Source organism: Dacryopinax primogenitus (genome assembly GCF_000292625.1).
Source record: "Dacryopinax primogenitus strain DJM-731 SS1 chromosome Unknown DACRYscaffold_4, whole genome shotgun sequence".
Taxonomy (NCBI): Eukaryota; Fungi; Basidiomycota; class Dacrymycetes; order Dacrymycetales; family Dacrymycetaceae; genus Dacryopinax; species Dacryopinax primogenitus.
In genome coordinates, this window is record NW_024467201.1 from 690,109 (window position 1) to 716,278 (window position 26,170).

At 50.5% G+C, this 26,170-nt stretch overlaps 7 protein-coding genes across 7 annotated transcripts; 4 read left to right on the plus strand and 3 right to left on the minus strand.

Moving 5' to 3' along the window:
• Nucleotides 1-810: 810 nt before the first annotated feature.
• On the minus strand, nt 811-2,233 carry DACRYDRAFT_14360 (uncharacterized protein; the record flags this gene model as incomplete). The annotated part of the gene is made up of 6 exons (XM_040771031.1): nt 811-924; nt 1,031-1,210; nt 1,272-1,385; nt 1,507-1,892; nt 1,945-2,051; nt 2,169-2,233. The coding sequence occupies 6 exons, from the start codon at nt 2,231-2,233 to the stop codon at nt 811-813; spliced, it is 966 nt and encodes a 321-aa protein (XP_040631094.1).
• Nucleotides 2,234-5,720: 3,487 nt separating this feature from the next.
• DACRYDRAFT_14361 (uncharacterized protein) lies at nt 5,721-6,758 on the plus strand (the record flags this gene model as incomplete). The annotated part of the gene is made up of 3 exons (XM_040771032.1): nt 5,721-6,305; nt 6,389-6,553; nt 6,624-6,758. The coding sequence occupies 3 exons, from the start codon at nt 5,721-5,723 to the stop codon at nt 6,756-6,758; spliced, it is 885 nt and encodes a 294-aa protein (XP_040631095.1).
• Nucleotides 6,759-8,406: 1,648 nt separating this feature from the next.
• Nucleotides 8,407-9,658, plus strand: DACRYDRAFT_48554 (MAP kinase; the record flags this gene model as incomplete). The annotated part of the gene is made up of 5 exons (XM_040774846.1): nt 8,407-8,625; nt 8,676-8,946; nt 9,002-9,126; nt 9,177-9,449; nt 9,503-9,658. The coding sequence occupies 5 exons, from the start codon at nt 8,407-8,409 to the stop codon at nt 9,656-9,658; spliced, it is 1,044 nt and encodes a 347-aa protein (XP_040631096.1).
• A 156-nt stretch (nt 9,659-9,814) lies between these two features.
• DACRYDRAFT_20813 (uncharacterized protein) lies at nt 9,815-10,780 on the minus strand. Its single transcript, XM_040772094.1, has 3 exons — nt 10,636-10,780; nt 10,494-10,585; nt 9,815-10,436 (listed from the first exon to the last, which is right to left on the minus strand). The coding sequence occupies exons 1-3, from the start codon at nt 10,747-10,749 to the stop codon at nt 10,082-10,084; spliced, it is 561 nt and encodes a 186-aa protein (XP_040631097.1). The 5' UTR covers nt 10,750-10,780; the 3' UTR covers nt 9,815-10,081.
• An 846-nt stretch (nt 10,781-11,626) lies between these two features.
• On the minus strand, nt 11,627-12,601 carry DACRYDRAFT_76562 (ATP-binding cassette transporter; the record flags this gene model as incomplete). Its single annotated transcript, XM_040776211.1, has 4 exons — nt 12,361-12,601; nt 12,237-12,305; nt 11,882-12,186; nt 11,627-11,826 (listed from the first exon to the last, which is right to left on the minus strand). The coding sequence occupies exons 1-4, from the start codon at nt 12,492-12,494 to the stop codon at nt 11,627-11,629; spliced, it is 708 nt and encodes a 235-aa protein (XP_040631098.1). The 5' UTR covers nt 12,495-12,601.
• A 162-nt stretch (nt 12,602-12,763) lies between these two features.
• DACRYDRAFT_63860 (uncharacterized protein) lies at nt 12,764-13,303 on the plus strand. The gene is made up of 4 exons (XM_040775742.1): nt 12,764-12,811; nt 12,864-12,868; nt 12,921-13,060; nt 13,113-13,303. The coding sequence occupies exons 1-4, from the start codon at nt 12,769-12,771 to the stop codon at nt 13,273-13,275; spliced, it is 351 nt and encodes a 116-aa protein (XP_040631099.1). The 5' UTR covers nt 12,764-12,768; the 3' UTR covers nt 13,276-13,303.
• Nucleotides 13,304-13,501: 198 nt separating this feature from the next.
• DACRYDRAFT_20816 (uncharacterized protein) lies at nt 13,502-25,730 on the plus strand. The gene is made up of 19 exons (XM_040772095.1): nt 13,502-13,580; nt 13,643-13,939; nt 14,028-14,957; nt 15,009-15,192; nt 15,240-15,419; nt 15,469-15,590; nt 15,644-16,868; nt 16,915-17,115; nt 17,166-19,980; nt 20,027-20,176; nt 20,224-20,233; nt 20,290-20,613; nt 20,666-20,732; nt 20,786-20,849; nt 20,899-24,769; nt 24,824-25,006; nt 25,058-25,367; nt 25,423-25,504; nt 25,560-25,730. The coding sequence occupies exons 1-19, from the start codon at nt 13,542-13,544 to the stop codon at nt 25,567-25,569; spliced, it is 11,064 nt and encodes a 3,687-aa protein (XP_040631100.1). The 5' UTR covers nt 13,502-13,541; the 3' UTR covers nt 25,570-25,730.
• The last annotated feature ends 440 nt before the right edge of the window (nt 25,731-26,170 follow it).

Genomic DNA, 26,170 nt, shown 5'->3' on the forward strand with positions numbered 1-26,170 from the left:
CCAAAGTGGGAAGCCATTTTCAGGATCTTGGTACTTCCCACACTCCCAGAATCGAACCTGTAGCTCTGGACTAGTTCGTGCGGTAAGACCAGGCAACATCGGATGAAACTCAACTCACTATTTATGATATAAAACCTGATGTGAGAGTGGCCTTGACAGTGGTACAAGCCATGCGACACAGGCGAATAGGCGTTGCTGCCCGCATTGCCGATGTAGAAAGACGTCGCGTAGTTCACCGACCCAGCTCAACCCTTTCATGACCTGACAACTCACCAGGGAATCGCTCTTGTTAGCGCTATCCCCTCGCACCACTTGTACCTCTCTCCCATCCACGAGCAACGTCGAATACCGTTGAATCTGCCGAAGGAGGTAGGAAGCTTCACGCGCCGACATGTCTGTAGCTCTGTGCAGATTTAACTGCGGCTCATTACTTCCATACCAACCAAGAAGCCTGTCGTGCAGTACATCATCGGTAGAAGTATGGGTCACTTTCCCCCCGGGAATGCATTGCTGTGGAAAGATGCAGCACGGTACGCTGGCTTCTTGATGTTGACCGGCGAGGGCTGCAAGAGTACCCCTTTTAGCTGTGTCCCTGGCCCATTTTTTCAGCTCTTGTGCCACGGCACGGGCGAGTGAATCGGCTCCTTGCTTCGTCAGAAGCGTGATCTGGTATGGCGTCAGCGAGACATATGATGCAACGCAGCCGTACCAGTCTGCTGAGATGCACTTCTCTCTTGAACTCGCGACTGAACGTGACTTCGAGTTCTCCACCTCGATGATTGTTGGTATGGAAGGATTTGAGTATCTTGTTCAATCTTTCGAACAAAAAAGTCCAGAACGTGTGGACTGGGCCGATCGTGATATCTGATCAGTCATGTGTGACAGCCAATGGAATGTCGGAGTGACATTTTCGTGGCCGTAGATCTAGGTAAATAAGTCAGCTTGGTAGTCTTAATGGAAGAGAGATCAGCGTGACCGTCGCGAGCGACGTCACGCAAAATGATTGCAGCGGTTTCAAACCACCACTCACCTCTGCGAACTCTTCGAAGAATTCAGAATAGAGGTTTCGTGAACGCGTTGAGTCTTCCTCAGCAACTTCTCGATGCATCCATATCTTGAGAACAGTGCCAAGCTTCAAGAAGTTGTCTGCTGCCTTACTTGGTACTCGCTGGCTGTCTTCGCGAGCCGCTGATAGAAGGACATGAGGTAACTATAGAGGCAGCAGTGTTTATCAGGTCCAGTACCAGCCGAGTTACACAGTCAGTACGCACCGCTGTGGGACCATACAAGATGGCTAACGCTTTCCACTCGTCGGATGTTAGACTTGCTCCAGTGGGCTCACCGATCTGGCTTGGCAATCGTGCAAACCACCGTGGCATCTCGAACTGAACGAGTTTAGTGGGTAAAATTTCGGAAGGAGAGTCAATCTCACTCTTTTCAAGACCTCATGTATCTCCTGCAGTTCCCGTTTACCACCACCTGAGGTTCCGCCTCTCAAATCGGAACCTTCTTTTTTCCTCCCTTCACCCATACGGAGTACCAGAGAGTTCTTGTAACACCGAGCAAGCAGCTATGCATCGGATCCACGACGCTCATGGTGACTGGATTAAAGTAAGGAAGTCGATCGAGTTCAGACCACCGCGTTGCAAAGTTTTTGACGAACGTCGGGCGATGTTTGCTTTCCAGGTTTTGGTAGCGGTCTGCCAGCTCTTTGTGCAACTGCCCGCATCGAAGCTCATGCGGGCGCCATCCTTCTGTACCGATCTGCACACGGCCAATGAGACATTGTGTGCACGGTAGCATCCTATGACTGTGGTCTGCGAATCCGGACAGTTTGACCATAGCTGGGTGGTGGCAGACCACAGCTAGTATCACAACACGGACGTGTCTTCCTGAGATGAATTTGCTTAGATGTGCCACACATCTAGCATGAAACTCACTCACCTGTAGGGCAGGACGGGGTCCGAACTATCGTACCCTCGTTGTACAGCCAGAGCAAATCATCTACAAGAGGCTTAATGAACCGCTGAAGCTTGTCGCTATCAGGTTCTCTAGGGCCCGGTAACACCGAAATCAGCAAGAGATTATGCACACGGTACCTGTTCAAATGCGATGAGCTTAGTCTGTCACTGCAACTGTCACGCTGATCTCTCTTCCATTACACTTACCGGAGATCGGGAGGGAGATTAACGACACAGGCAGACAATGCACCAGTGGAATGACTCGCGGCCATTGCGGATCTGTTCGGATTAAACCTGACAGTCATTAGCTCCGGGCCGAATACTGCCTTCAAAGCTTACCAATCAACTGACAAGAGAAGTCCTATCCTAAGTTCCCTCTGTTCAATGGCATCTTGACAATTTTGCGGAAAGAAGTTTTGCACGTCCGTGGTTTTCATGTCTTTCCAAACACTTCCGTCTTGGATGCTTGCCAATACACCATTGGAAGTGGGCCTGTCCAAGTATGATTCACAGGCTGCTTCAACACCTGGCTGGCACAAGAAGTTGGCCAACTGAGAGGAAATGATGTCATATGAAGCCTGCAGCTGTGGTCAGAAGGAATCACCATTCTTGCTTCGCTCAAAGAGAAAGCTGGTGCAGGACATGCATTTACATTCCAACAGCACTTCATCCATGCCAGCATCACCCTCAGCACCATCTGCCACCAACTCCCAGCATTGGGGACAGAGTGTGCAAACCAGAGGAAGATCTTTTAAGCCAATCTGCCTGAAAACAGTCTCAAGGGTTCTGGGTGCTTGCTCTTCAACAGGCTTGTCACTCTTGTCCTCTACCAGGCTGCAGTGCCTGAGAATAGCATATAGGATGCAGAGCAGAAGACCACAGGTAGCATGAGGTAGCTGAAAGCATACATGCAGGAAAGTGATAGTTGGGGCGATAGCACAGATGCAGGGATTGATGTGCAATGTGCTGTACCAGTTGAAAAGGGCAAGCCTTGCAGCAGGTGGGCTTGGCGGTATGGTCATGGTTTGTTTGCATGGGAAAGTTAAGTCAGGACAGCCATCATCAAGTACATGGTCCCCTTGCAAGCCTGACCAAACCTCTTCCAAGCCAGAAGCTCCTGTGTCGAGATCAAAAGAACAATCCCGATTTGATAAGAGCATGACACTTTCATCATCATGATTCAAAGTCACCCAATCTGAGCTTTCTTGGGGATTGACAGTTTGCATTAAAGATGCTCATTGAGCCAGCTCGCAGTCATTGGTCCAGATGCCAAGTACCCCTCTTTGCTGGCTGGTGGGAACAGATCACCTGTTATGCTGTCACCAAAGATTTGTTGTAAGGGGGCATCCATTCAGTTGTACCTGCATGCGACATCTTGCACACAGACAGATTTTTGTTCCCAATTGAGTGAGCAGCTTGATGCCTATCTGCTGCTTCTGTTGCAGATGAACAGATGAGGTTGCTCTGGATGTTGACATCAGCTTGATTAGCAGTGAAAGAATCTAACAAATGAAGCACCTTTAATCCACTTCCTGACCAGCTGGTGCTGGCTTTTGCATGCAGCAACAAGGCATGCATTTGGCAGAGTGAGGCTGCACCCAGTGCACCTTTCAATATGGGGAATAGGCCATGGACAACTGGAACTGGAGCCCAAATATGAACTGCAGCATCAAGAACTGGGATTTGGGTTGCATACCAAGATGGGTGGAAAACATATGTAGCAAGGAGAGTGAGGACTTCCCCCAGCTGGGATATCAACAGACAGCCCATGTTTTGATGGAAATATAGTTTGCACCTTCTTTGATGATCAGGGTCTGATGGAAGACCAGGGATCAATATTCTCTTGGTATAATATACTAGCACAATATATAACTCATGTGATTGAACAAGTGCGATTCACAGTGCTAGGGACATACAACAGGATAATATCACAAAAGAAAGTGGGCAGTACCACATACATGGTCACAAATTCAGTCAAAAAGGCACAACCAATTCCAGCATCCTCCCATGTACAACGTGTGGCAGTCTTGATCCTTGGAATCTTGTGCATTCTCTGAGGTCAGAATGAGAGCATAAGTGTGTTTTGAGGGGTAGTGAATGATATGTTGAGCATGAGTGGCCCCTGTGGCTTCCTGCTTGCATCAAGTGTATTCATCTGCAGTCAAGACTTTGAGAGAAACATCATGTTCAAACTGCAGTCCTGTATGCTTGGACATCAATACAGTATCCATTGGAATTGCATGGAGGGCTGCAAGTGCTGCTGGGCACAGCTGAGAATGGAGCTTGTCATCACAAGCACAGTCCAGGATATGACCATGGTCTGTGTGCATGATGGTGGAGGGAAAGGCAGTGCACTTGGCTATGAAGCCAGTGGCTGCATAGCCATATGTGCTCTCAGCTGAAGATGGGGCATACTGAGGGGGGGGCTTCCCCATACACCTCATCAGATGAGGCATGGGAATGATATCCAATGCCAGTGGTAATAGAAGAGAGATCAGCATGACAGTCATGAGTGAGCTTCTTGTTATCTTCAAAGGTGTTCATGCTGGGGATGGGTGCCTGTGCCCTCCCCCCTCCTCCACCATCAACAGTGGTAAGGGAAGAGAGATCAGTGTTGACAGTTGCAAGTGAGCATCTTGTTATCTTCAAAGGTCTTCATGCTGGTGATGGGAGCGCCCCCTCCTGTTGCTCCACCTCTTCCCTCTCCACTGCCACCCACAACTCCTCCTCCATTTGGATAAGCTCTTACAGTCCTGCTCTGATAGTAGGGATTGCGGCTACTGTGGAGATGCAGGTTCAGAATTGGCATGGTACCTTGACTGCAGCCATCCAAGGCTGATGCAGTAGTAAGTGCCTCTGTGAACAATGAGAATGATGCACAACTGAATAAGACAATGCTGCTTACTGGTGGATGGTTGTGAGCGGGCATTAGTACCCTCTATGAAGCCCAGTTGGTGGGGATACACCATCTCAGGAGCGATTGGGATTCAAAATGTGTTCTGCACCTGCACATTAGCAAATGGTACAGTTAGACTAGCAGTGCAAAGTCCTACCAGATGTAAGGTCAGCTCAAGTTGATAGATGACAAGGTGTAAAATGCAAGTCAAGGTGGTTGTTGTGTTCAAGGAGAGAGGCGGTGACTGTGGTCTTTGCATCCATTTAATAGAGACATGCAGTGGCCAACTCAGCATCCATCATCCCCATGTGAAACTAGTGCCAATGTATGAGGGTTCTAGAAATAATATATTATACATATACACTGATCTACATGTTCCAGTCTCAACTGGAATACAATGCTGACATCCACTTATCCACATACAATATTGAGTTCATGAGCATGACCAATGGATTACTTGCATCAAAATGGGCATATGGGATTGCTGATGGAACCAGGCACCTGCAGAAAGATGGAATCCTGAAAGAGTGGCACAGAATATTGCACATGATGGATCCAGGTCTGTTGCCCAAAAAATTCACACTACTATGGTTTGTGTGAGTTATGAAAAGAACATGAGAATAAAAGATTATATTGATTTTTAATTGAGGTACAACTGACTGGCTTGGCAGTGTCATGTCTGGGACTGGAAACATGCATGTCTGGGCTGAGGTTGCAATCTGGCAGTCCGGATACAAACAACAGGCCTGGCCAGGTGCTTCTGCAACTGACCACTGACATCGTTTGCATGCTCTCACTCTCCCTCCCACTACGACCTCATTCTTACCATCTCTCGCTCACTCACGTCTTCTGGACCAACAACCATGTCTGGCACTGAACCAATGACCATGCATATATTGACAAGGCTTAGCCCTCTGGCTGGTAATGGTGAATTGGATGGCATCGACAACAATGAAGAACTAGGTCAAGCTTGCCTGGATATCATGTGCGCAGCTCACTTGCCAGTAGATGTGTCTATTGCTGCTAATGTGACGGTGACACCAGCCATTGATGTTATGGAGCCCTCTTTGGCAGAACACCAGGGTGTACCCAAAGGAGAACATGGTGCTATTCAGGTAGCTCTGGAGCCTAAGGACGAAGAGCAACTGGATGGCGAGCCAGAAGTCTCTTCCTCTACAAGCATTATTGATGAAGAGATGCTGCTGCTACCTCACAAAGAGGAGGCAGCGCACAATGCTGGAGATGCTCCTGCTCCATCTGTTGATTCCTCCCTCATTTCCAACACATCTGAACCCCAGCCTCTGCTCTCCCTGCATACTGCTGAGCATGATTTCCCTCAGCAGGAACACCAGCCCCAGCCCCAGCCCAAAACACATCCTCCTGTTCCCATTGTGCAAAATCCCCCCCAGCAGCAGCAAGTGCAACCTACTGCCCATAGTGCTATGGTAGTACGGATGCTGACAACAATACAAATCGAAGGCCTGCCACTATCCTTCCTATTGCTCATGGATACCCACCTACTATTTCCCAGCTGGCTCTAGAAGAACATCTCAGGGGTCTCCAGCTTGACGACATTGAGTTCTGGCTGCTGGCAGCTGAACACCTGAAGAGGGGGCTTACAGGAGATCTTGATGAGATAATGGGACCTGCAGGCAGACTTGCTATGGAGGAGAGGCAGTATTCACATTTTCCTAGGGTAAGTGATGGAAGAGAGATCAGTGTGACAGTTGCAAGCAAGTGCCGACCTGAGCTGATGAACAATGCAGGCCTCTGAAAGAAATCAAGCTCATTTGACCAACCAATGGGACACAGGCATGTCAGGAGCAAGTTCTGCACCAGAAAGACGTGCAGCAGTCACACTCACCCCAGAAGAACAGCTACAGCAAGAGATCTGCAAATGAGCTGAGCTAATGCAACAACATGCTTTTGATGCAATTGTGGATGTGGCGGACATGCAGCTTGGTGCAATCAAAGGTTGCCGGGTCTGGCCAGAGTTCTTTGCCCAGATGTATCTTTGTTACCAGTATGGATTGAGAGCAAGATGGTTGGTCCAGAGGTCTCAAGAATGGATGTGCAACATGCACATCAATTTTTTTATGTTCAATGTGTTCCTGGCTGCATATAAATGCACATGTTGGGTGCATTGCTGGGTCAGAAAGCATTCCTTACTTATTTTTACTGTAGTCCATAAGTGTCTTGGGCAACATAGTTGGATACAGGCTGATGTTTGCAGTAGTCGTCATGATAGTCTTGCTGACTGTGTACAAATGGTCTTTCCTACAGTGGGTGACTGCCTTCCTCCAGGTACAGGGGAAGGTTAACTAGAGGATGAAGTGCTCATGCTGTAGTAGTACCGTGCTGTATGTGCTGTATTAGATGCAAACATGTGCAAACAATGACACCAAAAAAATTGTAATATTGACTGAAAGATGACAGTGCCCATGACTGTCATGCTGATCTCTCTTCCACCAAAACAATAGTTTACTAGTACTACTACTCTAGTCCCACCTTTCCTGTCCTCAGTGCAGGGCAGCCCAACTGAACCCCTTGCTAGATCATTCCAGATAGTCTAACCTGCCCTGCACCGGATCATGACAGATGCCATGTTGACTAGGGTCTCCAAACAGGCCTATCATGGAGGCGAGAATAGGGCCCGTACAACGCAGTGAATGTGTCAAAATGTCACGTGCGATGGCGGGCGCAATTCGGGGTCCCCTGAACGACTCAGGTTACAGAGAAGGGCTCGGGTAAGCCAGAATCGCAAGGCATAGGCAAAACAGACTCACTCGCCCAATCTCGGTCGTTGTCGACGGCGTCCTCCTCCTTTCCCTCTTTCTCTTCATTGCTGCGAGAGTCTCTGTCTTTGAACTCCTATTCATCATGACAGACTCAATCGCTGATCCCATCTGCGTCGAAGAAACGGTCCCTCGACCAGCCAGCGAGCCCCAAGCGTCGAGTGTGGCATCTACCTCTATCACAACTGACGCGAATTCCAATATTGCGTTTGATGGAGGCGCCGAAGTTCCAGTCAGTGCAGTGCGCGCCATCCCTACCTTACTGCCGACCGTTTCCACTCCATCGATTCCTCGATCGAGGCCGGCTCGCGGTGGGGTCGGCTCGTTAAGGGGGGGTGTTCGACCTCCTGCGACGAGAATTCCGCCGAGTCTGCAAGCAAAGATGGCAGAAGTTCGTACATTTATCTCCATGTGCGTAACCCGCTAATCTTTCGATCCAGATGGCTGCAAAGTCAGGACAAGCGGCTGGAACAGCTCTTACACCCGGTATCAATGAAGCGACACGTGCATTAATGCGTACAAGCATCTCTGGACCGTCTTCTGCACCTTCACCTCCTGGTTTTATGCCTGGTCGTCGGATGAAGCCTGGTCTTAAGCTTAGCGATATTGGTGCAGGTATTAGTGGTGCGGGTCTAGGTGCGGGTCGACCCAATGTGCAGCAATTTGGAGAACCTTCGCCGTCGCGAAGACCACCTCCAAGTGGCACACCATTCGCGAACTTTAAGAAAATAGTGTGCGTCTCATGCTTGATGAGATGATTTATATCTCACCAGATGTGCTCAGTGATCCCTCAGGACGGCTCAACTTCCGAGGAAAGGCAGTGCTCCACTCGAAAGGTGTCGACTTCAGCACCGGAACCAGCTTCTCGATCAATATGTCGGAGTTGGAACTTGCAGAAGAGCTCGGACGTGGAAATTATGGTACTGTCAAGAAGGTATTACATAGACCGACTAATACTGTGATGGCTATGAAGGTGCGTGGTGATTATCAAGATGTAGAGCTCATGCTCATTGAGTCAATCAGGAAATACGACTGGAACTGGACGAGGGGAAACTGAATGCTATCATAATGGAACTCGACATTCTCCACCGTGCAATCACACCAGAGATCGTCGAGTTCTATGGCGCTTTCTTCATTGAATCCTGTGTTTACTATTGCATGGAGTACATGGATGCCGGATCACTAGATCGTTTATGTGGTGCCGGAGTGCCCGATCCAGTGCTTGCTCGAATAACACACGCAATGGTGCGCGGTCTGCGGTTCTTAAAGGACGAGTTACAAATCATACATCGAGGTTTGTCCTATTCGCGGCCAGAGGTCTCGTCTGCTCACACATCACCCTCATGTAGACGTGAAACCGACAAATGTATTGATGAACCGGAAGGGCGAGGTCAAGCTGTGCGACTTCGGCGTTTCTGGTCAATTGGAGAAGTCATTAGCGAAGACGAACATTGGCTGTCAATCATATATGGCTGTACGCTGCCTGATCATCGCCTCGGGACACGGGTGCTGACTTTGGTTTAGCCGGAGCGGATCCAAGGCGAATCACAGAACAATCTAGGCACATATACCGTGGCCTCCGACGTGTGGTCACTCGGCCTCACAATGATCGAGATGGCGATGGGCAAATATCCTTATCCACCAGAAACATACGCGAACGTGTTTGCCCAGTTAAGCGCGATCGTTCATGGACCAGCTCCTGAATTGCCTCCTGGCTATTCGGAAGAAGCTGAGGCTTTTGTTGCCATGTGCTTGCGGAAGGATGCCGCACAGCGACCCACGTATTCCGAGCTGCTGGTGCGTTATCATACAATCCACACCACATGCATACATAAACTGACTCCATGCAGGAGCAGCCATTCTTGGTTAATGATAGAACCCTTGAGGTGGACATGGTTGGCTGGGTTGCCAAGGCTATCGAATACAAGAATGCCCATCGAGTGGCTTCGTCCTCGGGGCCTGATGGTCCGCCACCATCTGCCCCAGCACCAGCACCTGAGGACTGACCATTGGGTTTGGACGCATGTGTGATCTCCCGTTATTCTTGTTGTAACACTTTAGGTCGCAAGCGAATAGGATTGTAGTACGGTATTTGGACCCTTTTGCGCTCCGCGCAGGTGGAACAATATTGGTGGTACTGAGAATAGTTGATTGAGGATCTGACGACAATCATTGTTATGTTACAACCCTGGATCTGTGCCTGTGCTATTTACGAGGCGTGAGGAGAAAGCAGTATCAAGTACAAATTTTAGACCACCAAGGAGAAAGGGGACGACGAATAGAGACAGAACTTATTCCAAAAGCATCAATTGGAGAAACGATGGCCAGTGCATGTGTCCCATCGGAGCGTCGCTATTGTGACAAGATCCGAAAACGTCCCTGTATCAATCAGCTGCATCATATTACTGGTTCTTCAAAATTTCGTGATTTTACAACTTCCTGGTTGTTCCTGAAGGACTGGCGGGTTCGTGAGCTATATTTGCAAGAAGTCCCGTTGCTGGGGCGCTGAGGGAGTGTGCCAAGGCTACGGACGGCCGAACTGAAAGAGCAGACGCGGCAAGGATGTGCAGCGCACTCGTCTCGCCATCGCTAACGGGTGAGCCTTTCGCAGTTGCAGTGACAGACGCAACTTTTGAGGAGGCAACATTGATGTGCAGCTCCGACTTTGGCCGGACGCGCCGATGCGCTGCAGACAAAGCCTGGGAGGCGACCATCTCCGCGAACACCATATTGAGGTACTCAGGCCCACGATTGCGGTCAGATCGAGGAAGATGGATCTTGTAGCTGCAGAGTTCGAATTCAGCCAAATGCGCACAGTGCAGTCGCGGGAAAAAAACGTACTGCTGAAGCAGGTTATCTTGGCGATTGCACTGTTTGTTGCAGTCCGGGTAGGGGCAGGTGAACTGCTTTTCACCCGAGTGGACACGACCATGCTACGCAGTCGTCAGGCGGGTCAATGACAACGGAGCACTTCGAAGCGCACACGTTGCAGATGACCACTTGACGTGAAAACCTTGGGGCAAGAGCTGCATCTGTATGTCTTGGTGATCCTGACGATCGGAATGGAGGGTCCAACGATGGTTGCAGGATCGATCATGGGCGGTGGGTTATCGAGGTCCGGGTTAAGGATTGACACCCTTCTACCCGACGCTGACCAGACTGAAAAAGGATCGGTGCTCATGTTGACCTCGGGACTTCACGCAAGGGTGGATGGCGGTGGTACTGCTTCAAGAGATGAGGTGAGCTGGAGGCGAAGGGGGGGGGGATTTGAGGGGATAGAACGTCAAGTTGGGTGAGGGATAAGCCGGCTAGGCGAGACGAAGATGAGAGTACAAAGGAAAGAGGCGATGACGACGGGAACGGGGGTCAAGGAAGGGGCATGACCAGTGGAAGGGTAGGGAAGGGGGGCTGGGGCATATACCTCCAGTGGATGTGATGGGAGGTGAGAACCAACCCGCACCAACTGGGGGCCACCGTAGGGGACCGTCAGGCACATCGAACAGGGGCTAGCCATAGTAATAAGTACTTTGCTCGGCCAGTGAACCCCAGTGAATCCCCAGCAAGCTTCACAACATCTGTTAATCTGGTTATTTTTGATATTTCTCTCCTTGACCCCCAAACAATAATTTCATAATTGTGCTTCGATTGCCCTTGAAAAATAAGGCAGTCAACTCCCTACGGGTCAAAACGGGCCTCGGGCTATGCTAGCCGGTTCAAGCGATCGATGTCACCCTTAGGAGCCAAGCGGGCATACCCTAAGCTTACCAGGGACCCCCCACACGCGCTATTTCAGGATATGATGCAACGATTATCGAACATCCTCCAAGAGCGCGGTCGTAAAACAATATTGCCTTGTAACATGGCAGTGCATTCTCCTCTCTAGGCATCTGACAACCCTATCGGGACTTGAAATTCTGTAGGATCGCATCAAATCTACAGCACCGTACACTCTAACGACGATGATAGCATCACCACTAAGCAGAAACCAAATGAACGCCTTCGGTGCCCGTTCCTTTTTCCAAAGTAAGCGTCCTTGTCCCCACACGCTCGGCTTGCTCGTCGGAATGAGTTATCCATATGAGGGCTTCGATAGAAGACTCGGGCAGGTCACAGAGCTCGATCAGGCTGTTCTCCACTTTCTCCGACGTTGCCTCGTCAAGTGCAGAAGTGGGTTCTTTGATAAAGAAAAGAGTGAGTCAAATGAAATGCGACAGGAGAGATACTCTCACCGTCCACCAACAAAACCACGGCGCCCGGAAGCGATACTGCCACTGCAAGGGCGATACGCTGAGCCTCTCCACCGCTCAAACCCGTCCAGTCCTTGTCCCACAAGTCGGATGTAATATTCCAGTGTTCACTCAACTTCAATGCGCTCTCGATAGCGTCTTGTTCACTAGTGTGGTATGCCTGACGTGACTTGAAAGTATGAACCGTTTTGAGGAACCCCATCGGTGTACCAGGCAACATGGATGGTCTTTGAGGAACGTAGCAGACCTTGGTTCGGTAGCTTGGGACGCCATACTGCTTAGGTGTCCTAGGATGTTGCTCAGCAACTGATTGGAGTAGAAGATAGATAACTCTGACTTTCCGAACAGGGAAATCCTCCCACTGTACACATTTAGATGGGACAAACATTTCAACAGGGTCGTTTTCCTGTGCCGGTCCAATAAGACGCACAATCAGAGGAAATGTGCGCACATAGACTCACCCGCATCCGCTAGGTCCCCGAATGATAACAACGTCTCCTTTATTCACTTCGAAACTGACGTCGTGGAAGAGCGGTTCCTTCTCATTGGGTATGGTGTACGTCAAGTTTTTGACGCTGAAAACAGCTTCAGGCATGACCAGCAGTATTAAGTGGATACAGGTATTGTTTCGAGGCTAAGGAGCTGGTAGACCTGCCTCAAAGACGGTGCAATAGTAATACAGTGTAGTTTGGCGAGTGAGATAGGACATCGAATCCGGGGTCGCGCAGGCCAGCGATCCTGCAACTTGCTATACCAAGACATTCGGAACGCGATCGCGATCACAATTGACGGAAGCAAAAATTGTGGTCTGAAGTAAGCTGTCCTATCGGGTAGTCTGGCCTGTCGTCGTATTGTCAAGTATTTCGACAATGCCATTTTATGAGATAGTATGCATTGCCGTGCATTATCCACGTAAGCTTGAACAGATTTCTATCGCGGATCTCGCTGATATCGTTTTCTTCAGAATACGTTCGTACAGGCTACTGTTTCCTACACCACACGAACCTAACACCTCTGATAGCAACATATACATGGTCTCATCAAGGCTAGCATGAAGGCCGTATTTGACGCTGGGGGAGTAGTTCGTCAATTAACGTCGGATGGAACAAAGATATTACCGCAGAGGATAAGGAGCCATCAAGCATGGCACAGTTACGGAGAGTGCGTCCATAACCCCGTTGTGCGGACTGCAATGGTTGACCATCTCATGTAGCTACTGGACAATGCGTTTTGATGCATCGCCGAAGCTCATGAAGACCGTCACATCCTCGCTCACTCAGGATCCACGGGTAATCAAGTGGACAGTGATCAAGCTCGGGACGAAGCTGGAGGATATCCTTGAACCGCCATCGAAGACAGTCCGCTGGAGACCATAACAATAGTCCATAGACATCTGTATCACATAATATCACACATTTTATTTTATTGTCATGCACTGGTATTTGACAGTCTTTTGTTGTGTGCAATCGACAAGCCCAATATTGCGCACAATCGCCGTGGGGCCTTCAGAAGTCCCGCGACGCGTAATTCAGGTGGGTTCGCGTGATGTTGAAGGCATGCGCGCATCGTCACTTCAACTCACCGTTAACCCTCACCATCCGTCTTCATCTCATTGCACACTCGTCGCGCTGGCGAACCAACAATGAAGATAAATAAGCAGCCCAAGCGGCTGGGACCAATAGTGAGCTCATTTTATGCGTTATATGCGCCAGTAGGTGACCTAACCGAATTTTCTATCTCCAGCACCCCGACGTATCGGCCCTCATCAATGCCATTCTTGCAGCTCCGAAAGACGAGCTTCCTACCCTACTCTCGACCATCCAGACATGGCAGTATCCCAGATGTGATCTTCATGCCTGGTCAGCTGTGCTGAATAAGTTCGATGAGATCCTCGAGCAAATCATCAATGACTATGAGGTCGACCAACTCCAGGTCAATGACTTCACTCCAAGCGCACGAGCACTTCTATCAGAGATCTTGAGGTTTGAAAGGCTGTTGTTGGATAACTCAACAAACAGAAAGATCTATGCGAGCTATGATGTGCGTCCTCATTCCATCTCGGCTGTTCCACGTTGGAACCGCTCGAGTCGAGGTTGACTGTTTACTGATGACTCTATCTCGCATACAGCGACTAAATGCACTCCTTTCTACCACCGACTTGGACGTTCTCGTCCTCACACTCAAGCTGTTCTTGCGTCCTGCGCAACAGTACTCCTCACAAGTCTCACTGTCGCAGTCGCTGGCTCTCTCCACCCCACGACTCTCAACTCTCTGTATGCGCTTCCCCACCGTACAGGACAACAACCTCGAGCTCGCTGCTCTTGTGTCCAGCACGGGGCCCTCATCTGAACTCGACCTCCCACAAACAGAGCTCCAGTTCAATTTCTACAAGCTGGATGATTCCCCATCCGCTGCCCAACCTGGCCTGAATACCGTGCAAATTCCCGGTTTGGCTAAAGACCCAAGGCCAACAGCCGACATCGTATCGGCGGCCATTACCAAGTATGGCGTTCCAGACGACGATCGCTTTGAGCTGTTGCACCGTGTTCGCCTTGCACAGTCCCTAGGCACCAGTGAAGCCAGGATGCAGGACCGGGAAAAGCTCGCTGTTGTCCGGCTTTTGTCTATCGCTATTTTCTGCCACACCCATGTGGAATCTATCGCACAGAACCTGATATTCTTGCCGAATCCTACCCTTATCACCAGCGTGGCTGAGTGTTTGCCTCCTCGGATCCCAGCGCCTATCCAGGTTGCCGCTCTCACTGCTCTCGATGGTCTAGCCCGGTACAAAGGCAAGATGGCAGAAGTAATGGGGGCCATCAATGCGGGTGTCAGTCATGGCATTCTGATGAGCGCATTGAGGCGAATCGTCACAGAGCTTGACAAGGCGGAGGATGGGGCAGAGCTCAGTAGCATTGGTGTGGAAGGCATTGAGCAACTGCTGAGCTTTGTCACCTATCTGGCCAGCAATTCTCAGGGGGGCAATATGATTGTTGGGGCTGGCCTGATTCCTTTGTTGGTTCAGATTATTGACAACAAGCGAACCGCCGTTCTACCTGTACGCCCTCACACTTCTATTTTTTCGTTTGTCCTGATTCTGCATTGTTAGGTTGTTCAAAAGACGATGGCCTTGGTCGACAATGTTCTTTATGGGTACACCAATGCATTCAGCATCTGGTTGAATTCTAGAGGTCTTGATGTGCTCGTTGAGCGAATCAAGTATGAAGTTGATCGTGCCGTTGCTGATTTGAGCTCTACTGAACAAGCAGACGGAGCCCCTGGTTCAATTTATGGTCAGTTAGGTTCTCTGAAACTGCATATAGTTGCTAACATGTTACAGGACGCTTGCCCTATATGCAGTCAATGGCGCTCAAGAACTTCATGAGGTCAATGCACAGGATGATGCAGTCGTCTGGAACATCCGAAGGGTTCAGGAGCCTCATCGATTCAAGTCTAAGCAAGAGTGTCAAAACCATTATGATCCACCGTAGCCTGTTTGGCCCTCATATCTTCGCACTGTGTAGGTATACTTTTACACCAGTCAGCGACATGCTGACAGTACCCGAAAGCTATAAACATCATGGCCACGTTCATTCACAACGAACCTACGTGTCTGGGTATCTTGCAGGAACAGCACATACCAGAGACATTTTACAACGCCATTGCTTTGGGGATGGAACCTGTGTTCGAGGTAAATCAATTTATAGTCGGCTGATAATGTGATGACGGCTAACTCACCTTCAGGTGGTTCAAGCTGTTCCTAATGCTCTCGGCGCGCTTTGCCTCAATCAAGCAGGTCAAGATATGCTGGCCGCTCGACCTGATATCATTCCTAGCTGGTTCAGCATTTTTTCCTCCGAGAAGCACGTGCGAGTTCTGCAAGATCGAGAAAACGCAGGAGCGATTGGGACTGTCATGGACGAGTTGATACGACATCATCCATCCCTGAAGTCCGCGGTTATGAATGCCATGAAGGGGGTATTCGACAACATCGAGCAAATGGCGGCATCTTTGCAGTCGACAGCAGGGGGTCTTGATAGCTATCGTCTAAAGCCCGTTCCCGACTCCGATCAGGGCAAAGAGAAAGCATCGGCATTGAACGGTGGCCTATCATCTACCCTCGAGCTATCAGAGCCCAATACACCAATGGCGGAGGTGTCTCCTGCAGGCCAGGGTGTATCAGACAATCCTGTGGTCATGTCGATCGACGTTCTCGGTCGCTTTATGGACGGTCTTTTCCAGCATACACCACACGTTCGCGATTTTATCAACAAAGCTGACGGCGTTGAGCGCGTCTGCAAGCTGTACACTCTGCCTTGTTTACCGGAGGAGTTTGCCTCTTCGTCTGCTGCTGAAGCACTCGTAGGTGCATTGCGACTCATGGCTGAGGTAAACCCACAAGTCACCCTTGTGAAAGTCCATGAACAAGTACGCGCCAGCCTTCTCGCTACCGAGGAATTTTGGTCTTCTCCCCAAGAAGCATCCAAGTTAGCGCAGATGGCGTCGATATCTGCGGAGGATGAGCTGAGCAAGGCGAACGAAACCTTTCGACAATTCGTGGTCCTACTCGGTCGTCTTACTTTCATGGCCGACGTTTATGCCAGCATCAGTTTTTCGCATGGGCGTTCAGCTACAACATATCTCCAAACACTTGCCTCGGGGAACGATACCAGCTTTCTGGAAGACTTGGGCTCCCTCCACCGATGCTGCATACTGGAAAATGTGCTCCTGAAAGCGAGCTGGGCTCCGTTGACGGAAGCCAAAGAGACCAGCATCACAAACACTGCTGATGTTGGTTCTGCCACTCAGCCCATAAGGGAAGAAGTCGCTGTCGAAGAACAGCTGGATGTTGAAGCTCCAGATTCCGTCGTGGTCGGCGAAGGTGCTCAGAGCCCACAGGAGGCTAACAGGAAAGCTATCAAGCACTTGATGCGACATATCCCCCTGACTTTAACAACGTTTTTCCAAGGTGCGCTTTTTCAGTTTTGGACTGCTGTCATCTAACCCGTCTATAGCAATCGTAAAAATGTTTCTGTACAGTCGTCGTAACGTGGACATGGCTCAAAAAAAGCAAGCTGCTGCCACAGCATCAGCAATCGCCCGGATTCTGGTCCAACATTTAAAGTGGCGACCTAGTGACGACTTCCTGGCGTCGCCTATGTACAGCACTTACGTAACAGTCATGCTTGGCCTGGTGACTATATTGTTTTTCGATGGTGCGTTTCTCCATTCGCGGGAATGGTAACGTGTACTAATGTAGGGTTAGAGCGGACGTCGCAAAATAATCTTCAGACTATGCTGGTGATTCATTTCCGTGAATCCGGTGGGCTCAACGCCATTTTCGACATCTGTCGCTCTTGGGTAACACGAGGCGCTCAGTTACTTGCTGGCGAGAAGACTCAAGAAGCCCAGCGGGATCTTGTTCACGTTTTTGGCGGTCTCAAGGTTGCCTTGAATCTGTTCGAAGCATTGGTCGCTTCCAAGCCACTTTTCGACTCTGGTCAGACCACGTTACTCATCACGCGTGACAAGAGACCGGGTGACAAGGATTACTTCGAGCCGCATGACTTTCTCATCAAACTTCGTCTGGAAATTCTCCCAATTTGTCTGGAAATGTGGGATGCACCTTGGTCAGTAACACATGCGGAGGAATCTGGGGCTTTTGCCCCACCATTGGGTGTTATAAAGTCTATCGTGCGCATCATGCAGCATATCATGGAAGGTGATGGCGAGGAACGACGAGTAGAGCCACCGATCAACTCTAGCAGTCTGAACTGGGCAGCTGGTTTGTTCGGCCTCGGGGCCCCGCGTCCCGAGGTAGTTCCAAACGAAAACCGAGTCCAGCAACTCATAGACATGGGCTTCCCACGTTCTGCCGTCGAGAGAGCGCTGCGGCGCACAAACAATAACGTGTCTGCTGCTACGGAATACTTGCTCACGCATCCCTCTGCGCTGCAACCTGAACCTGCACAACCGCCCGCAGTTGAACCCGCACCTGTTCCTCAGGCGCAAGAAGACGTGGACATGGAAAATGCTGATGTTGCAATAGCGGAAGGTGATATGCCCATCGAGATTGAGGAAGTTGTTCCTCATGAAGATCCGACAAGAAGTGGCACCTCAGAAGGTGTTCCAGTTGTTGATATGTCCGAAGATGAGATACCGGCAATGGAGCCGCGTGTCGCCCGCGAAGAAAGCGACCATGCGAACGATGTAAATGATTCGACAACCGCCCCAGCCGAACATACAGTGCCGGTTCGAAATTACAAGCAAGAACTGGACTTACTCAGGGCAGCCATCGAGCCGAAGTATCCGAAGCGCGCCATGCTTATCGCCGATGCTCACGATTCCCTCGTCTTTGAGCTAAAGAGTGCATTCATCAGTGCTGATGACGACTATCACAGGATGGCATTCGATGCCGTCCTGGAAGACATCAAGCGTTTCGATCCAGACGCGACATCAAATGAGCATTCGCTGTCGGTTCGCTGCCATCTACTTGCCTTGGTTCTCAACCAACCGTCTCCAAGTCACAGCGCAGCACTTCATGATAAAATCGTGCCTGCAGGTGCCCTTATTCTTCAACTGTTACAGAATGCAGCACTCTCATCAGATTCTGAGATTCTTCCAAAATGGCTTAGCCCAGCGTTACTTGGCATTGAAGCTGTCCTGATATTTGGCAACGATTTTGTGGAGGCAAAACTGCCCGACAATGACGACCCCATCCAACAACCATCAATTCACTCCGGCCCAGATTTCTCTGCAACCTATGAGCAACTGTTCCCACTGTGTACAGAGCTGTTGGGCAACAGCCATTTGACTCGTGATGGTCTCATCTCGATATTGAGATTACTAGTCTTGATTACCCGTCAGCGCACATATGCGGCCACTTTCCTAGCCATGGGTGGCCTTTCGCTTCTATTGGGACGTTTCAAAGCACCGACGAAAGATCAGTTTGGATGTCAGGTGTATCTGATGCTCATTTTGAGGCATCTTGTGGAGGACGAAGCTGTACTGCAAACCGCGATGAAGGATGCTGTGGTCGACTGGTTCCATCAACCTCGTAATCGGGTCGTGGATGCTTCTACTCTTCTCAAGAATGTGTACATGGTTGCTCTTCGCGATCCAGAGCTCTTTTTGGATGAAGCAACCTCATTGTGTCAGTTGCAGAGTCCCAATACTACTGGCGGTAGCCATCACGTCTCCTTACGTCCAACACCGAAATTCAAGTCTTCACATACTGATGAGAATACGGACTCAAACGACGAATTGTTCAGAGTGGCACCTTCATGCGAATCGCTCGAGACGGTGGTGTCATATCTGATTGAGGAATTGCTTCAAGTGGACAGGGCGAGTTCAGCTGCTACAACGGTCAACGTCGACAGCAAGGCTGATAAGGTGAGGGAGGCGATTGTAGCGGACGTTATTGAAGGACCACAAGCTAGAAATTCAGCTTCAGATCCACCGGAACACGTCTACTTGTGCGAGCTGATGTCATGGTTGACAGAGCTCGTCACCTCATACGCCGGCTGCAAGATTGCCTTTGTCAATCACGGGAGAAGACGGCCGGGGAAGGAAGTCGTCACCACACCGGCCAAACATAAACCGACTGTGCTGAATCTCATGCTCCAAGACCTACTCTTCGCGGGGAGCCTGAATCCGAAACCTGCTGCAGATATGCAGTATCGCTTGACATCCGAGATTGGCATCTGGGCAATGAGCTTAATAACGGCTCTGTGTCGAGATGAGTTTCCGGCTCACGAAGGGAAAGACGCCCATCCAGATTTGACTGCGGTGCGAAAGGCTGTGTTGGATGCCATCACGAAAGCCTTCCGGGACACCATGGTTATCGACAATCAAGAGATCAGATATGATAAGTTACGTGCCCTTGCAGACCTCTGTCATCACCTTCTTGGAGTCCGTCCAGGAACGACCAGCAAGCTGGACGATGCTGCTGTTCACATTGCGAAGCTGATGCTGGAAAAGAATTTTGTCAGCATGCTCACAAGCAGTCTTGCAGAGGTCGATCTCAACTACCCACACATCAAAACGCTCATCAATGCAATCCTTCGCCCGCTGGAACAGTTGTAAGTGCGTGTTTTTGTGCACATGGCATACATTGACACTCTGAAGAACACGAGTTGCCATAAAAATGGGACGAGCTTCGGACAAGGAGCGAGACAAAGATCATACAGCATCGAGTCCGCATATGATAAGTGAACAATTGGCGGCTGTATCTCGCGAAGAGACACCGGATCTCTACCGTAATTCGGCTCTTGGAATGTAAGCACCAAGCGCATAGTTACTTTCTCTGCTAATTTAACCTGTAGGTTTGGTGGCGTGAGTACATCGCAGGAAGAGATGGTCCAGATCGTGTCTAACTGAGTACATAATAGGAAATGGAAGAGGTGTATGAAGAAGGTGACCTTCACGATGAAGAAGAGGACGACGAGGAAGGGCAGATGGAGGTCGAGTTTGTTGATGGGGATAGTGAGGGTTCAGACCTCGACGACGAAGATGAAATCGATGATGATGAGGACGAAGGTGATGAGGACGAGCAGATGGGTGATGAGAGCGCCGCTTCCGAAGAAGAATGGGAAGACGACAATGGAGACGAGGACGAGGGGATGATCGGAGACGAGGAGGGTACGGAGGACGAGGAGGAGTCTGTGGAAGGGGATGAGGAGGCCGAAGACGAAGAAGAGGCAATGATGTGGGAGGTGCGAAGGAAAATATTGGTTAGGACGCGCACCCTAACTTATTTTTCTATAGGAGAATGCAGAGGGCCTGCCAAATCCGGAGGACGGTGAAGGTGAGGACGATGATGAACCTGGTATCCGTAAGCGGCCCGAATTTAGCGTTGTTGACCTGTCCTCATTTTTCTAACCTCAGCTGTGCAAATGATAGATGAGGACATCCTTCCAAACGATGAAGACGATGGCTCGGAAGTCGCAGAGTACGTTTGCGTCAGCATCCAGATGGGCGACTACTAATACGCTAGCTAGTTTTAATGTCGCTGAAGAGATTGGTCTCTTAGAACCGCAGTATCTGGAGCTCGGTTCCGAACGCCGGGGTGGGTGGCGTCCAGCCCTCCAAGCGCTCCAGGCCACCGCGGCAGGAGGGGAGCCCCCTCTATTATTCCCCCCCATACGTAGAGGACGAGTGGTGGTGGATGCAAGCGAAGATGATCTCATTGGGAGATCTCGCAACTCCCGAAACGGCGCCTTTGACTTCCCACATCCTTTACTGGTGGATCCTATGGGCAGTCACTCGCAGGCTTCTAGCCAGGGCCGCACCTCCCAACGACGCGGTCGGAATCATGCGGTTTTCGATGCTAATGGGCTCCTGGTTAATCCGGCACTTGAAACCTTGGGAGATGCGGTCAATATGTTAGGCCAGCTTCTCACCCGTGGTCACGGGGAACCTTCGGAAGCGGAGTTCTCTGGTCCCCTAGCTGCTTTGTTTGGAGCCAATCGGGACAATAGCCGGCATCATTCTGCCCGACGCCATCTTCACAGCCACGTCAGTTTGGCAACGCAACGGCAGGAACGCGAGCGATCTCTGCTCGATGAAGATGATTTTGGTGCCACTTCAAGCATTCACCGATGGCAGGAAGAGGCTGCCTTGGCGCAAGGGCATCTCGCTGTTGACCGTGCCCAGAAGCTCAGCAATCACCTTATCCTACGGCTCCTTCCCGCTGCACGGGAAGTCGCAGCCCAAGAAGCTGCAGCCGCGGAGAAAGCGCGACTGGAAGAAGAAAGAAAGGCTGAAGAGGCGAGGAAGGCAGAAGCAGAAAAAGAAACAGAAGCGAATGCTGTTCAGATGGACAACATCGACGGCGCTGAGCCTAGTCATGAAGATGCCCGCGGTGAAGCTACAGATCGAACAAGCCGACACGAAGAGATCCTCCCGAACGGCCCGTCTGACGATACCTTAGCAGCCCCCCACGAAGGTGATATGGCCGTTGAAGAAGCTGTTCTCATCACAGCTGAGGCAGAGCATGACCGGTCTCAAGAGCCTCTCACAAGCACACAAGACGACAACGTTGTTGCCAGTGATTCTGCTGAGGAAGGGAGGGTTGAAGAGACCATGCCGGGCACCTCCGCTCCGGGTCCCCGTGTCACTGTTACCGTACACGGAAATCCTGTTGACATCACAGACACCGGTATCGATCCAACTTTCCTGGAGGCTTTGCCAGATGACATGCGCGAAGAAGTTCTTAACCAACATTTCCGAGAGCAACGCACTACAATCCCTCAAGAGCTGCCTCCGGGGTCTGCCATCAGTGCCGAATTCTTGGATGCGCTCCCGCCAGATATCCGAGCTGAGATTCTGCAGCAAGACGCGGCCGAACAACGTCGTGCTGTCCGAGAAGCCGCAGCCGCAGCCGCCAACGCTATAACGAGTACGGTTGGGCCAGTGGACATGGATGCAGCAACATTCCTTGCTACTTTGGATCCGCAGCTACGTTCAGTTGTATTATTGGAGCAGGATGATGTCCTGTTGCAAACATTGCCCTCATCCATTGTCGCCGAAGCGAACGACTTACGAGCTTTGCAGAGGGAGTTGATGCGACAGCGCGGTGCCTCTGTGCGGGCCCCACGGACAACTGCGGCAGATCCATCCGAGCCCACCAGTCACAAGAAGACTGCACGGGATGCGATCCAGCTCCTGGATAGGACCGGCATCGCCGTACTGGTTCGTCTTCTGTTCTACCCACAGCTCCTTCGCAAGAATTATCTCCATAAAATTCTGGTCAATATCTGCGAGAACGGAAAGACCCGGGGAGAGCTCATTAACCTGTTGCTAAATATTTTGCAAGATGGAACGGGGGACTTGGCTGCAGTCGACAAAGCATTCGCACAATTGAGTGTTCGAACTGCGAAGAGTCCAACCTCCCCGAAGTCGGCAACGAAGCACAAAACGCAGCACGAGCTTCCTGGTATTTCATTCTCCCTACCTCCGCTTTCGGGAGAGAATGTTGCCGGCTTGGTCGCGCAGCGGTCGATCGAAGCTCTGTCATATATCGTGAACGCCAATGAGCAAGCTGCAATTGTCTTCCTTATGGAGCACGAGACGCCTTTGGGATTGCGACGCCCAGCCTCAAAGAAAGGTAAAGGTAAAGAGAAGCAGAGTACTTCGACGAAGTACCCCATTGTTGTGCTGTTAGGCCTGCTCGACCGTCCGGCAATGCTCAGCACCGGCTCACTGATGGATGGTGTTGCAGCGTTGCTGGCCCTCATCACACGACCTCTCACCTCACTGGAAAGCAAAGTCGCCCAGTCGTCTTCTGCTGGCGCTGCTGCTGTTGAGGATCTTTCCCGTACCACGAACTCGGAAGGAGCCGTCAATACTGGGGCTGTGGATGACGGCATTGTGACCGATAGAGGTTTGACTTACAGTTTGAGTCAATCTATTCAACAAATTCGTGTAGGTACTGCAGCACCCACTGCACCTGGCGAGCCCGAGAAGCCGGCAGAGGAGAGTGTACCTACGCCACTCCTCCCCCATCCTCCACAAATTCCTAATCACATCCTACGACTTATCGTCAACATCCTCACCGTCGGCGAGTGCAGCAGTCGCACATTCCAGCAGACACTCGCCCTGATCTCCCACCTCTCCTACTTACCGGAGGCGAAAGATGTGATTGCTTCGGAGCTGAAGACTCGGGCACAGAGCTTGGGATTGAGTCTTCTCTCGGACCTTGATGATTTGGACAAAGTTCTAGAAGACCCAGTTGCTGACGACGAGAGGCGCAATGCCGTCGTAGCCAAGTTTTCACCCGCTTCTTCGGATCAGGCGAAGCTTCTTCGGATCCTCAAGACGATAGACTACATGTTCCAAGTCAGGAAGACATCAACGTCGAACATGCAAAATGCAGCCCCTACAGGTGGAGACGGAAACACGACTACCGTCGCTCCTGTTATGCCTGAAGCAACAGAATCAGACAAAGTTTATGGAATCTATGAAGGGTTCCATTTCACACCGTTATGGAAGAGGTTGGGAGATTGTCTGGCTAATGTCGAAGACCAGACGAACACCGAACATATCGCAACTGTTCTTCTTCCACTGATCGAATCACTAATGGTAGTGTGCAAGTATGTCGCCCCAAAAAGTGCTGGTAACAGCGCGGTTCGACTTGTACGGGGCTCCATGTCGCCTCAATCGCCACTCACGCCTCGAGAATCAATGGAGGACCTTTTCGTCGGTTTCACCGATGCGCACCGCAAGATGCTCAATGTCATGGTTCGCAGCAATCCATCCTTGATGAGTGGGTCATTTGCCCTTCTTGTGCAGAACCCTCGCGTGCTGGACTTCGACAACAAGCGGAACTATTTCAATCAACAACTGCACAAGCGTCCTCACAGCAGGGAGCTTCATCAGACATTACAACTTAACATCCGCCGGGCACGTGTATTCGAGGACTCGTTCCAATACCTTCAACGCAAAACCGGGGATCAAATCAAATACGGCAAGCTGAGTATTCGTTTCTATGATGAAGAGGGCGTAGATGCTGGAGGCGTGACGAGGGAATGGTTCCAAATCCTTGCTCGTCAAATGTTCAACCCGGACTACGCCTTATTCCAACCTTGTGCCGCAGACCGACTCACGTACCAGCCGAACCGAGCCTCCTGGATTAACCCAGAGCATCTTCTGTTCTTCAAATTTGTCGGACGCATCATCGGAAAAGCGATTTACGACGGCAGACTGCTGGATGCTCACTTCGCAAGATCCTTCTACCGTCAGCTGCTGGGGAAGCCAGTTGACTACCGAGATGTAGAATGGGTTGATCCGGAGTACTACAATAGCCTGTGCTGGATTTTGGAGAATGACCCTGCTGTGCTTGACCTGACCTTCAGTGTAGAAGCGGATGAGGTGCGTTGATTGTTCACTCTATCAAAATGGAGAGCTGACCGTCTTTGCCACTAGTTCGGTCAGATGAAGATGATCCCGCTGAAGTCAGACGGCGAGAAGATGCCTGTCACTAACGAAAATAAGCGGGAATACGTCCAGCTCGCCGCGCAGCATCGTCTTGTCACATCCATCAAGGATCAGATTGAGCACCTGCTGTTAGGATTCTTCGAGATCATCCCTAAGGACCTCATCACAATTGTGAGTGACATGTGGTCGATTGAAGGCACGAAGTCCTGACACATACGTTAGTTCAATGAGCAGGAAGTGGAGCTGCTGATTTCTGGAACGCCTGATATTGATGTGGATGAGTGGCGGGCAGCCACAGACTACAATGGCTATGTTCCTTCAGATCCAGTCATTGTCTGGTGGTGGCGAGCGCTCAAGTCCTTTAGTCGCGAAGAGCGTGCCAAGATGCTAGCCTTCGTGACTGGTACCTCTCGTGTGCCCTTGGATGGCTTCAACGCACTCCAAGGCGTGCAGGGCGTGCAACGGTTCTCCATCCACAGAGCGTATGGTGATCCGGATCGCCTGCCCCAAGCGCATACATGCTTCAACCAGAGTGAGCAAACGCGAAAATTTGATGAAGTCTTCATTTCCCTAACTCGCGTTCCTAGTTGACCTACCGTCATACACATCGTATGACAAACTGCGTACTCAGCTCCTTTTAGCAATCAACGAGGGAGGAGAAGGGTTTGGGTACGTATTGGCAGTCCGTCCTGTTGGCTCTCCTTATTGACATGATCATCCGTAGATTTGCCTAAACGCTTGCATATTTTCTCTCTATCATTGGTTCCGACCCGTGCATTGCAACTGTGCCCCTCTTTTCAGCTCGCAAATCCCGCATGTGTAATACCCTCCCAATTCGCATTTTTGCTCCATTGTGTAGTACTTTGCCGGTAGTCTTTTGCCGTTATTGAATCCCATGCCGAAAAACGAGGGTGCATCCCTATTGCGCTAATGACAGGGTGAATGAGGAAGAGGGAGAGTCGGGACATGTCAGGGTCGTGGTCCATGCTGTGAATCATGATTCTATGAAAATTCCGATGATATTCTCTGGTTTTAAGGAAGTAATCAGAGAGCAGGAGGAGACAGATGAAGGGGTTGCAACGTGCATTATAGATCTGGAGTATTCGTTTTTAGGGCGGGAGAAACGATGCGGGAGCGGCACTCTGATTGATGGCGCCTCGATGACCGTTGGCTCCGTCCTTAGTCTGTGTTTTGTATCTAACAACGACACACCACCCTCACACCGGTCCATCGCGTCCACACCGCAATAGAATACACCCACAGCCTATCAGCGAATCCTAAAGAGCACCGACTGCTTCGTATTCTCTCCTTGTTCCCTTCCTTCATTCTTGTTGG